General features: G+C 42.7%; 1 protein-coding gene across 3 annotated transcripts in view; it reads right to left on the reverse strand.

The window, feature by feature from the left end:
* Window positions 1-13,181, reverse strand: part of man2a1 (mannosidase, alpha, class 2A, member 1) — a 34,991-nt gene that overhangs the window by 10,010 nt on the left and 11,800 nt on the right. For all 3 annotated transcript variants that reach the window (XM_078162214.1, XM_078162215.1, XM_078162216.1), the window contains exons 7-17: window positions 11,893-12,020; window positions 11,637-11,810; window positions 10,981-11,167; window positions 9,198-9,375; window positions 8,325-8,515; window positions 7,789-7,986; window positions 6,535-6,649; window positions 6,116-6,183; window positions 4,345-4,513; window positions 2,722-2,958; window positions 2,321-2,449 (exon numbers count right to left, since the gene is read on the reverse strand). In XM_078162214.1, the coding sequence (XP_078018340.1) occupies window positions 2,321-2,449; window positions 2,722-2,958; window positions 4,345-4,513; window positions 6,116-6,183; window positions 6,535-6,649; window positions 7,789-7,986; window positions 8,325-8,515; window positions 9,198-9,375; window positions 10,981-11,167; window positions 11,637-11,810; window positions 11,893-12,020 (1,774 nt within the window). The remainder of the gene's footprint in view (window positions 1-2,320; window positions 2,450-2,721; window positions 2,959-4,344; window positions 4,514-6,115; window positions 6,184-6,534; window positions 6,650-7,788; window positions 7,987-8,324; window positions 8,516-9,197; window positions 9,376-10,980; window positions 11,168-11,636; window positions 11,811-11,892; window positions 12,021-13,181) is intronic.

Genomic DNA, 13,181 nt, shown 5'->3' on the forward strand with positions numbered 1-13,181 from the left:
ATGTACTTATAGTTCTGCCTGTGGTTCTGGTTTTAAATGTATTTATAGTTCTGGTTGTGGTTCTGGTTCTAAATGTACTTATAGTTCTGCCTGTGGTTCTGGTTCTAAATGTACTTATAGTTCTGCCTGTGGTTCTGGTTCTAAATGTATTTATAGTTCTGGTTGTGGTTCTGGTTTTAAATGTATTTATAGCTCTGGTTGTGGTTCTAGTTCTAAATGTACTTATAGTTCTGGTTGTGGTTCTGGTTCTAAATGTACTTATAGCTCTGGATGTGGTTCTGGTTCTTAATGTATTTATAGTTCTGTCTATGGTTCTGGTTCTAAATGTATTTATAGTTCTGGTTGTGGTTCTGGTTTTAAATGTACTTATAGTTCTGCCTGTGGTTCTGGTTCTAAATGGACTTATAGTTCTGATTGTGGTTCTGGTTCTAAATGTATTTATAGTTCTGCCTGTGGTTCTGGTTCTAAATGTACTTATAGTTCTGGTTGTGGTTCTGGTTCTAAATGTATTTATAGTTCTGCCTGTGGTTCTGGTTCTAAATGTACTTATAGTTCTGGCTGTGGTTCTGGTTTTAAATGTACTTATAGTTCTGCCTGTGGTTCTAGTTTTAAATGTATTTATAGTTCTGCCTGTGGTTCTGGTTCTAAATTTACTTATAGTTCTGGTTGTGGTTCTGGTTTTAAATGTACTTATAGTTCTGCCTGTGGTCCTGGTTCTAAATGTACTTATAGTTCTGGTTGTGGTTCTGGTTTTAAATGTACTTATAGTTCTGCCTGTGGTCCTGGTTCTAAATGTACTTATAGTTCTGGTTGTGGTTCTGGTTCTAAATGTATTTATAGTTCTGGCTGTGGTTCTGGTTCTAAATGTACTTATAGTTCTGGCTGTGGTTCTGGTTCTAAATGTACTTATAGTTCTGGTTGTGGTTCTGGTTCTTAATGTATTTATAGTTCTGGCTGTGGTTCTGGTTCTAAATGTATTTATAGTTCTGGCTGTGGTTCTGGTTTTAAATGTACTTATAGTTCTGGTTGTGGTTCTGGTTCTAAATGTACTTATAGTTCTGGCTGTGGTTCTGGTTCTAAATGTATTTATAGTTCTGGCTGTGGTTCTGGTTTTAAATGTACTTATAGTTCTGCCTGTGGTTCTGGTTTTAAATGTATTTATAGTTCTGGTTGTGATTCTGGTTCTTAATGTATTTATAGTTCTGGCTGTGGTTCTGGTTCTAAATGTACTTATAGTTCTGGTTGTGGTTCTGGTTCTTAATGTATTTATAGTTCTGGCTGTGGTTCTGGTTCTAAATGTATTTATAGTTCTGGCTGTTGTTCTGGTTTTAAATGTACTTATAGTTCTGGCTGTGGTTCTGGTTCTAAATGTACTTATAGTTCTGGCTGTGGTTCTGGTTCTAAATGTATTTATAGTTCTGGCTGTGGTTCTGGTTTTAAATGTACTTATAGTTCTGCCTGTGATTCTGGTTCTAAATGTATTTATAGTTCTGGTTGTGGTTCTGGTTTTAAATGTACTTATAGTTCTGGTTGTGGTTCTAAATGTACTTATAGCTCTGGATGTGGTTCTGGTTTTAAATGTACTTATAGTTCTGGTTGTGGTTCTAAATGTACTTATAGTTCTGGTTGTGGTTCTGGTTTTAAATGTACTTATAGTTCTGGTTGTGGTTCTGGTTTTAAATGTACTTATAGTTCTGGTTGTGGTTCTAAATGTACTTATAGTTCTGGTTGTGGTTCTGGTTCTAAATGTACTTATAGTTCTGGTTGTGGTTCTGGTTTTAAATGTACTTATAGTTCTGGTTGTGGTTCTAAATGTACTTATAATTCTGGTTGTGGTTCTGGTTTTAAATGTACTTATAGTTCTGGTTGTGGTTCTGGTTTTAAATGTACTTATAGTTCTGCCTGTGGTTCTGGTATTAAATGTACTTATAGTTCTGGTTGTGGTTCTAAATGTACTTATAGTTCTGGTTGTGATTCTGGTTTTAAATGTACTTATAGTTCTGGTTGTGGTTCTAAATGTACTTATAGTTCTGGTTGTGGTTCTGGTTTTAAATGTACTTATAGTTCTGGTTGTGGTTCTGGTTCTAAATGTACTTATATCTCTGGTTGTGGTTCTGGTTCTAAATGTACTTATAGTTCTGGTTGTGGATCTGGTTCTAAATGTACTTATAGTTCTGCCTGTGGTTCTGGTTCTAAATGTACTTATAGCTCTGGTTGCGGATCTGGTTCTAAATGTACTTATAGTTCTGGTTGTGGATCTGGTTCTAAATGTACTTATAGTTCTGGTTCTGGTTCTAAATGGTTGTGGTTGTGGTCTTACCTGGGCCCCCTCCTCCCCTGGCAGGAACAGGTAGGCTCCGCTCTTGTCCCGGTTGGCTCTGGTTCTGGTTCCGTACCACAGAAACTGGACGTGGAGCTGACGGAGCAGACCGGACTGCAGACGGAGGTTCTACATGTCAAAATAAACCCTTCGTTATTTAAATTTAAACTGAACAAATGTTAATGAATCATTTTAATTTTAACAAATCAAATCTGTCAGTGAATAAAAATATGATCAAATTAATAATTAAAACTTTTGTTGTTTTAATTTCAGTTTTATTTTCATTAAACTTTATATTTTCTTACTGAACTAAATATTTTCATTAGTTGAGATTTAAATGTTTCTGATAATAAACTTTTATTTAGTTTTGTTGTGTTGAATCAAACTTTATTGACTCTGACCTGCAGCAGGCCGGTTTCTGGGGAGCTCCATGTTTGGACGTGTTTGTTGCTGAGCGACAAGGGGGCGTCGGCCTCAGGTCCTTCTGGGAGGGACACCTGGAAGTGTTCGGCCTGGATGGTCGGTGGGTTGCCACGGCGACGGAAGGTGTAATGAACCCGGTGGGCGGAGCCAGAAGAGGCTTTGGTCACATGATACACGACGAGTGACAGAGGAGGAAGTTCGGCCACGAAGTCAAGCTGAGGGTGGAAATGTAAAAGTTACTGCTGCTCAGCTGTGATTGGACAATGTTCAGGGGGAGGGGCTTAAAATGACGCAGGAAACAAAATATTAAACACATGAAGTTCAGAGCATAACAATAATAATAACAATAACAACAACAACAATAATAATAATAATAATAATAATAATGTCTCAACATGAAAAATGGGACAAAGTAAGGAGCAGATCATGAGCGTCGGAGCCACTCTTCAGGTCCAATAATATTGGACCCACCCACTTTCACCATCATTTTCTGCACCACTCAGTTTAAGTTCTATGTACTGAAATTAGGGCTGGGCAATTAACCAAAAATATACCGAATCCAATATTCAGGCCCTCTCACCGACGTAATCTTACTCACGTCGGTGATTTTGGCACTTTCCCCATGTTGTCCCCTCAAAAAAACAAACCAAAAAAAAAAAAACAACTATGCCCTAAGTCACGTGACTCCGCCCCCTCCATCTGGTCTGGACTGATGCTGCCTACATGGAGGAGACGAGCACAAACACCGAGCCAACAAATAAACTGGAACAGCTTGTACCCAAACACAGCGCTGTCCCTGCCTGTCTAAGACAAAGGCAGGCCGTCTGGGTGATTCCGGCCGCCGCCTTGGTTAAAGTGTGTGTGTGTGTGTGTGTGTGTGTGTGTGTGTGTGTGTGTGTGCATGGGGGCACTCAGATGTAGCGTCTTTTGCGCGCACAAACCCATTACTTTCAATGTAGACAACCCTAACCCAAAGAGACACCGTTGCGGTGCACATTTGGTGCGACACGCTAGTTTTTTGTCCGGCGCACAGCTCCATGGACCTGCTTCTCCCTCTGGTGTTGTGTCAGATCCCAGTTCGTCATCTCCGAGATGTAGAATGTGTATCATAGAAGAGAAACACACATTTCAGGGCCGCTGACTTGTATCATCAGAACAGACGTGATTTGTGATTTTCAGCCTCCTTTCATCTTTAATGGAGGGGGGAGACTGACAGGCGCCCTGCAACTAGTGCCTCCACAAAGCAACTGTTGCTGTCACAGGTGTTTACAAATGCCACACAATATGCAACGGATTCAAGAGTAATAGTCGAGCATATTAACCCCCCCCATATTTAAAATAATAAAATAATCGTTCATTAATTGTAATCGAGGTAAAAGCTTCAATTAAACGTGACTGATTTTAAGTAATACTGCCCAGCCCTAGCTGAAATATTGAGTGACTCGACAGCATGTAGGCTACACACACACACACACACACACACCTTTGTGGTCCCACCCACTTTCATTTTCCTTCTGACGCCCACGGAGCAGACGACATGTGACATATAAAAAATAACTTGATGTAAAATGACTTCATGTTTTGATTAAACTGTTCTTCACCTGGAAGGATTCTGTGGACGCCCGGCTCGGCTCCGCCCACACCGCGGAGATCTGTGCAGCCATTGGTCGACCTGTTTCTGCCTCAACAACATGAGCGTCTGGAGAGTCGATGACAACGCTGATGACGGACATACGAAGTTGCTCCGTTGGGTTAAAGATGATCAATGACCTGAAACAAAAACATGCTATTGTTAACAACAGAGACTTAAAGGAGCAGGCACTCTTCTTCTGCAAGAATTCAACTTTCAACACTTTACACACACAGCACATTATGTGTATTTTACATTTTTAAAAATCTGACATACTGGTGTCAAACATTGTAGAATATCACATGTTTTCATATTCTTATGCTGTGTTCCCACCAAACACGATGAACGTGATTTAATCGCTCGTAACGCGAGTAATGCTGTGTTCCCACCAAACGCGAATTCGCAAATTCGCGCGTCAACATTACATACAAAGTCAATGCAAAGACACGATTAGACGTGAAATCGCGCCGGGCGGCGCGATGGACGCGTCTAGCGCGACGCGATGGACGCGATAGAGGCGCGTTACGAGCGATTAAATCGCGTTCACCGCGTTTGGTGGGAACACAGCATAACGCGCCGCCCGTAGCGCACGAGTTTCGACGCCTGACCATTTTGTTAATTCGCGTTATCGCGTCATTCGCGCGAGTAGCGGGGAAGCTGGCTGTGCTAACTGGAGCTAAGTTAGTGCTAACGTTCATAGTACAACCATTCTGCAAACTAATTAAAGACACATATTTACAGAACTTACCAAGTAGACCAGTCTCCTCGGCGACTTTCACCAAAGCCTGCTCCTTTTTGTTGCGGTCTCTGTAGAGTAGACACGTAGTATCATATAGCTCCGGGTAGCCACTGACGACCATGGCTGAGATATCCATCCACCATCGCTGCTTTGTACCTGCTCTGGAAGTCCCAGATGCGTCGGAGGACCAAACACCGTCGTTTTTGGGTTCACCCTATCCTGCAGAAGCGCATCCAGCTCGGCGAGTTTCACCACCTCCTCCAGGAACTCCGTCTGGATGATAGCCGCTTTCAGCGGTACTTCAGGCTGACTGGGGCCCAGTTTGAGGACCTGTTGGCGAGGGTTGGCGCCAGGATCTCCCAGCAGGACACCAACTACAGCCGCTCCATTTCAGCTGCGGAGCGTCTGTCCATCTGTCTCCGGTGAGTAGCAGTTTATCGCCAGTGACGTCGGGAGAATCTCAACGCTGATTGGCTTTCGCGGCACAGCGTCACGCGAATTCGCCTCAAAAGTTCAATATTTTCAACTCGAGCGATGAGGCGTTGGACGAGATAGAGGCGTCTATCACGCCGCGCTAGACGCCTCTATCTCGTCCATCGCGTTCATCGCGTCACGCTAGACGCGGGCGGCGCGATGGACGCGTCTAATCGCGTCTTAGCATTGACTGTGTATATAATCTTGACACGCGAATTTGCGAATTCGCGTTTGGTGGAAACACAGCATAAAACTTTACATACTAGTTTTATACATTTTATTGTAGGATAATGTACTTTTTAATTTTTACACACACTTCACATACTTAGTATATTTTACATGTTAATCTAAATATTTGACATTTATTTATTTTATATTTTTACTAACTTCATATTTTCATACTTGTACTTTCTTATCATTTTCAAAGCTTTACATCAGAGTAACTGTGACGTGTCATGATTTCTGATTCTGATAAGAAAGGAAGCAACCGTGACCCCGCCTCCTCCCTCTGTAGGCCCCGCCCACTCACCTGGGTTCATCACTGAGTGTGAGGGGCGTCTTGTGAGGCAGAGCGTCGTGCGCTGACATGACATCATCCTGGAAGATATGAATATAGTTTATTTTTTCCATGTGTTGGTTCTGACCCCAGCGTCACAGTTTCATACGGTCTGTTGTTGTCACAGTTCGACGGCTGAGTCAGACGCCATCAGTGTCGTTTCTCATTGTCTCGTCACTGCAGCTCAGCCTTCAATAAATTGTTAATTGCTCACATGCTCATGGTTCTTTTCTTTAGTTTCTGTTTTTTGATCATTTTTCACTCAGACATTTCTTAACGCTGGTCGAAGCTCAGTGACGTGTGACAAGTTAAACATTAACTGTATGAGACGTATATATACACATATAAAAATATAGTGCATAGGATGAAGGTGTAATGAGGTCAAAGGTCACCATTTGCATGAAGGGTTTTGATTGGTCGTGGTGGTACTGGTTCTTGTCCAGCAGGAGCAGCCAGTGGGCGGAGCTCTGCAGCACCTGGCGCAGGTTCAGGATCGAGTGAAACAACCTGTAAAATAAAATTTGTTTTAGTTCAAACTTTGAGTTTTAATTTTCTTTATTTCCGAGATCACATATTTTACTAAATTAATTTCTTTGCTTTTTGACTTTCATTCATTTTATTTAATCGACTTAATTCATTCAAACTGAAAATCGTTTGATTTTTAAAATCTTTGCTGCAGCGACTTCACGAGCACCAAGGACTACAAAACTTTACGTAAAAACAACGCTCACAACTTTAAAAACAAACAACATAAACAACGACTGACAAACTACAGTGTGAAACACAACGTTAATGACACGCTTATCAAACGGGAGTGATGAGATATTAATGTTAGATGCTAATGCTACATGGATGGGAGTGATGGGAAGCTAACGCTAACTGCTCACACTAAGCGAGGCAGTACCTGTTACCGTTGCCAGTGGCGATGCCGTCCTTCAACAGAGAGCATGGGGGGGACAAGTGAGACAAAACACATGCTAATGCTAAAGATGCTAAAGAGTTCCAGATGCTACAATGCTAACACTGACTTGTTATAATCTCTAAATGTAATGAAGAATCAAATTAAAATATCGTCTGAAAAAATAACCCAGAAACTTTGAGGGAACCAATAATCATTCAGGAACACAAGTGAAAATATAGAAACAAACAAATTCACAATGAAATAACGATACATGTTTCTATGGTAACAACCTCATTAAACTCAGACAACATCATGCTTACTATGCTAACACCTGCGTCTTAATACCTACTAACTGCTGCTTCACAACCTTACACTGCTTCAATGCTAACACGCTAACACTGAAAAACATTTCTCTGAACATTTTTTAGGTTAAATAATCTACATGATGTTGTCATATTATTATTGCAATATTGCTGCAACTCTGCTAAGATGCTAGCAAGCTAATAAAAAGTTATGACCTAACATGTTACCACTACATGCTAATGTGTCTCTGATTTAAGCTAGCGTGCAAACACAAAGTTTCTATCAGTTCATAACTGTTTCCCACCTTATGACCTACCACATGCTAACATGCTAACACATTATTGTCCAGACATGTTTCACCATCTACTTCTAAAACCTTAACGACTTATGTCTGACTATGCAAACTTGCTAACAAGCTGAGGTGCAAGCAGGAAGTAGCCACCTGGTGCCATAGTCGACCACGACAGGGTCACGAGCGGTGCCGGTGACAGCGTCATGATGCTGGAACAATGCCAGGCTTCGCCTCCCCGCCATTAAACGCTGGAAGTGTTTGCGTGCTGGAAAATCTGGGACCAGACGACCATCGCCCCGGAAACGACGCATTTCAGCCAAAGTCAAGCTGAAGAGGATTTCTGTCGCTCTGCCAGAAAGAGAAAACATTTAAAGATTCAGATTCAAGTATGCTTATTGTTATTGTTATTATTATTATTCTTACTATTATTATTGTTATTATGATTATAATTATTATTGTTATTATTATTGTTATCTGCTTTTGTATCATTTCCCAGTCCATCATCATAACTGAAGACAGATCTTCAATCCTACACCCAGCTGTCCCCACAGTAACACACACTGACCCCTGAATGGAGTTGCTGTTGATTTCTTTGTTCTTTTTCTCCCTTTGTGGTGTTTCCCCACCCCCACTCAACACACACACACACACACACACACACCTGAGTCACAGATGAGATAACGTACCTGAGCGTGGCCTCAAGCGTTCTGTCGAGGCGTTTGTAAAATGGTCTTGAGGTGAAGTATCCGCTCCAGTAATGATCGTCACGGTCGGCGTATGTGAAGAAGTCGCCGCTGAGTGTCGGCAGAGTCGCTCCTGCAGTGCTCAAACGCCGATGAAGAGCTTCAAAGTAATCGGACAGAGTCCCGAAACGAGCCTGAAAACAGACGAGAAAAGAAAGTGACTGAAAAATGCCCTGAAAATATCTTTAAAAAAAAAAACTAAACTCAGAGGATGTGTTCAATAATAAAGATGAACCACTGTGTTCTGTTGTTTTGAAAACAGTCAACAGGGGGCGCCACCACTTCCAAACTAATGTGTCCATAAATGGATAAGGGTTTGTCCTAACATCACCAAGTCATTAAAGCATGTCCCCAAAATGTTTCTGACCAACAGGAAGTGACAGTGTTTCCACAGAGGGGCGTGGCCAAGTTGAGATTGGGACGTAAATAAATGAGCATCTGTCCAATCATCATGAAGGCTGTTGTTTGTCTTTGAGACAGACGTCCTGAGCTGTCGAAGGTCCTGATCCTTCACAGCATTCAGGTGTCCATTTTGGCTCTGCAGGTATGTTTACTGATAATTTGTGAGCAATGCTTTATTTCACTCAGATGTTTTAAGTTTATCGAGGACAGACGCCACAGGTCAAGAGATTCAGACTTCAGATCATTACCCTGTGTGTGATGTCCAACTGTCCTCTACAGTTTGACACAGAAGGGATGTTTTCAAATTTCAGTGATCTTACATAATATAAGTTCTTCAGGACACTGCATCCGGCCTCTCTCAGATTACATTGTCCCCTTATGCCCCGCCCCCTCCCAGGTGCCTCAGGTGTTCACCTTGACGTGGAGCTCCGGGTGCTGGTCGAAGTAGTCGAAGAGTTTCTGGTAGTTACTGAACTGAGCGTCCCACTCACTCGACTCCGTGAAGCGAAAGTCGTCACCAAGCGGGACGAGAAGAACCGGAGATCGAAACAGACGAGACTTCTGCCGGTACTGATCCAACAGGAGGACAGCTCTGAGAGGACACACAGGGACATCACACCATCAGTGAGACAACAGGAGGACAGGTCTGAGAGGACACACAGGGACATCACACCATCAGTGAGACAACAGGAGGACAGGTCTGAGAGGACACACAGGGACATCACACCATCAGTGAGACAACAGGAGGACAGGTCTGAGAGGACACACAGGGACATCACACCATCAGTGAGACAACAGGAGGACAGCTCTGAGAGGACACACAGTGACATCACACCATCAGTGAGACAACAGGAGGACAGCTCTGAGAGGACACACAGGGACATCACACTATCAGTGAGACAACAGGAGGACAGGTCTGAGAGGACACACAGGGACATCACACCATCAGTGAGACAACAGGAGGACAGGTCTGAGAGGACACACAGGGACATCACACTATCAGTGAGACAACAGGAGGACAGGTCTGAGAGGACACACAGGGACATCACACCATCAGTGAGACAACAGGAGGACAGCTCTGAGAGGACACACAGGGACATCACACCATCAGTGAGACAACAGGAGGACAGGTCTGAGAGGACACACAGGGACATCACACCATCAGTGAGACAACAGGAGGACAGCTCTGAGAGGACACACAGGGACATCACACCATCAGTGAGACAACAGGAGGACAGCTCTGAGAGGACACACAGGGACATCACACCATCAGTGAGACAACAGGAGGACAGGTCTGAGAGGACACACAGGGACATCACACCATCAGTGAGACAACAGGAGGACAGGTCTGAGAGGACACACAGGGACATCACACCATCAGTGAGACAACAGGAGGACAGGTCTGAGAGGACACACAGGGACATCACACCATCAGTGAGACAACAGGAGGACAGCTCTGAGAGGACACACAGGGACATCACACCATCAGTGAGACAACAGGAGGACAGCTCTGAGAGGACACACAGGGACATCACACCATCAGTGAGACAACAGGAGGACAGCTCTGAGAGGACACACAGGGACATCACACCATCAGTGAGACAACAGGAGGACAGGTCTGAGAGGACACACAGGGACATCACACCATCAGTGAGACAACAGGAGGACAGGTCTGAGAGGACACACAGGGACATCACACCATCAGTGAGATGACATTGTATAAACTATAAATGGGCCTGCATACATCAACCCATCTTTGACCTTCAACCACCAAATTCTGATCAGTTCATCATTTAGTCCAAGTGGACGTTTGTGCCGACTTTGAAAAAATTTCCTTGCGGCATTCCCGAGAATGAGACAGATGGACAGACGGACAGACGGACAGACAACCTGAAAACTTAACGCCTCCGACCACAGCTATCGGCGGCGCGGAGGCATAAAAACTGTCAAAGCAGACAGGAAGCTGGAGTTCTGAGCTACTGACGTAAAGCAGCCATGTTTGTGAGCACGACCTGACGCTAGTTTATTTGTCTCAAAAGTTTAAACTTGTGATTTCGTCAGACGGTCGTCAGTTTAAAAAACAAGAGACGGAAACAAACCCATAAAGCTCGGATCAATCTGCAGGTTTATTGTTATTAATAATCATTAAGGTGATAACTGTAAATTACAGTCATCTTTGGCCCCGCCCCCTGCATACCTCTCCTGGACGTTCTGCTCTGTGATTGGCTGCGGCGGTATCCTCCATGGACAGAAGACCCGCCCTCCTGGCAGGCGGTGGAAATCAAACTGACAGCAGACCGCCGGGTTCGGACCGCACGTGTGCGGTACGTCATAACTGTAGAATGGCATCATGTGACACGTGATGTCACTGCGGGGGGAGGAGTCTGTCACACAAGAAGTGGGCGGAGTTAGAGCAACGTTTCTGATTTTTTACCCAAAATGTAAATTATAAATATAATATTTGAGAAATAATGAAATCAATCATATTTATTTTTATACATTTGAATAATTCTGACAAATTTTACTGCAAAGTTTTTTACGTTTGTTTATTCAAACTAAATTTTTATTTCAAATTACAAACACTTTGTTTTCTTGTTTGTGTGATTTAACATCTGGATTAGTTTACTCTGATTATATTCTGTGAACTTATTATTTCTGTATATTATTGATCTGTTTTATTTATTGTGTCTGCTGCTGTTATTATTCAGATTATTGTTATTATGAATTATTCTGCTTGTTCTTCACTTTTCTTTGATCCTGTTTTGTTGTTGTCATTGTTTTTGTTACTTTCTTTGTTTATTTTCCAGAATCCCCTCTCGACATTCTGCCTCAGTGTCTCCTGGCCACACCCACCCCAGCTCTGTCGCCATAGAAACTCCAGGGTCTGTTGTTGGGCGAAGTGCTTCTTGACGGCATAGTGAACGCGTTGGATGACCATGTTGCTGAGCCCCGCCCCCTTCAGCAGGTAGGTCATCGAGGGGGAGTGGCCAAATGGATCCACGGCCCAGCCGCTCTTCGGCTTCACACCTGGACAGAGAAATCAAGGTCACCACAGCGACTCGTCAAAAGATTGAAAACACGCAGCGAAAGGAAACGAAGCGTCATGAACCCAGGTGTCGCTGGAGCCACTGGTGGCCCTCGATCAGCTGATCCAACAGAGCGAAGTAGTGAGAGCTTGCTTCGTCCGCCATCACCCAGCCGCCCGTCACCAGCTCCAACTGTCCCGCCCCCACCAGGCTGACCAATCACAGAGAGGAAGAAGGCAAAATTATAAAAATGAAGAAATGCATAAACACACGACAAAATAATAAACAAAATAAACACAATAAAAAAGTTACAAACTTTACGTAATTCAAATTAAAATCAAAACATAAAATAAAGAAAAACAAAAACAATAATAAAATATACAGTCCCTCCAGAAAATCGCAATCTTGCGATTGCAATAATTAACGCAACTTCAACCAAAGTCCGCAATATCTGCGGGGGCGTTTTTCCGTGTTTTCCAGCCGACCGGAAGTCATCGCGCACATGACGTCATTTCAAACGTCATCAGACGCGTCATCAAATGCGCTAATAGCACTGCAGTGTGGAGAAACGCTCAGTATTGACAACAGAATGTGCACTGTGTGAATATGACAATATGTATTGAATGTATTAAAATGTTGTGTTTACAGAAGATGGAACTGACATGTTGTACAGTCACATCGTCTGGTTTGAGAGCAACAATATTCACTCAGGATCTTTTGATCATTATTGGAGTCCATGTTTTGAAACTAATTAAACAAAACTAAAGAAGAGAACTATAAAAAACATTTGCAGCTATTTTTGTAATATTCAGTATGATTATTATAGCAAGTGACTACATGACTTATTTTTTTGGAGGTCATAATTAAAAAAAAAAAAATAAAAAATTCCCCCTTTTTGTCATTACCTGCAATTTCCCGCAAAAAAACACATAAAAACGCTGCAATTTTGTTGGAATTTTTTACAAAATTGGCAGCACATTCCAGGTTTTTTTTGCCGCGAGATCCTGGAGGGACTGAATATAATTACTAATTATTTAAAATAGAAACATTTTAAAGAAAAGAAGTGTCAGATGTTTCTGACATCACACATTTGTTTTTCTTTTGTTTGTGTTTGTTTATTTTGCAGATCTGAAATGTGCAGCTTTGCTGCGTGTTTTTAATCTTCTGACGAGTCGCCGTGGTGACCTTTAGCGGGATTTATATTTCAGCACTGCATCTACGGCGCAGACAAGTGATTTGAAGCTAACGCAGAGGAGGATGTACACATCTGTCAGTAAAGGAAGTGAGAACTTTGTGTGGTCGCCTGTCAACGAGCTGCAGCGCAACATGTCCAGTCTGTGCTAGGGGCAGCACTCTATGTGTCACGTGATGT

This window comes from Epinephelus lanceolatus, chromosome 19 (genome assembly GCF_041903045.1).
Source record: "Epinephelus lanceolatus isolate andai-2023 chromosome 19, ASM4190304v1, whole genome shotgun sequence".
NCBI classification, from domain to species: Eukaryota; Metazoa; Chordata; class Actinopteri; order Perciformes; family Serranidae; genus Epinephelus; species Epinephelus lanceolatus.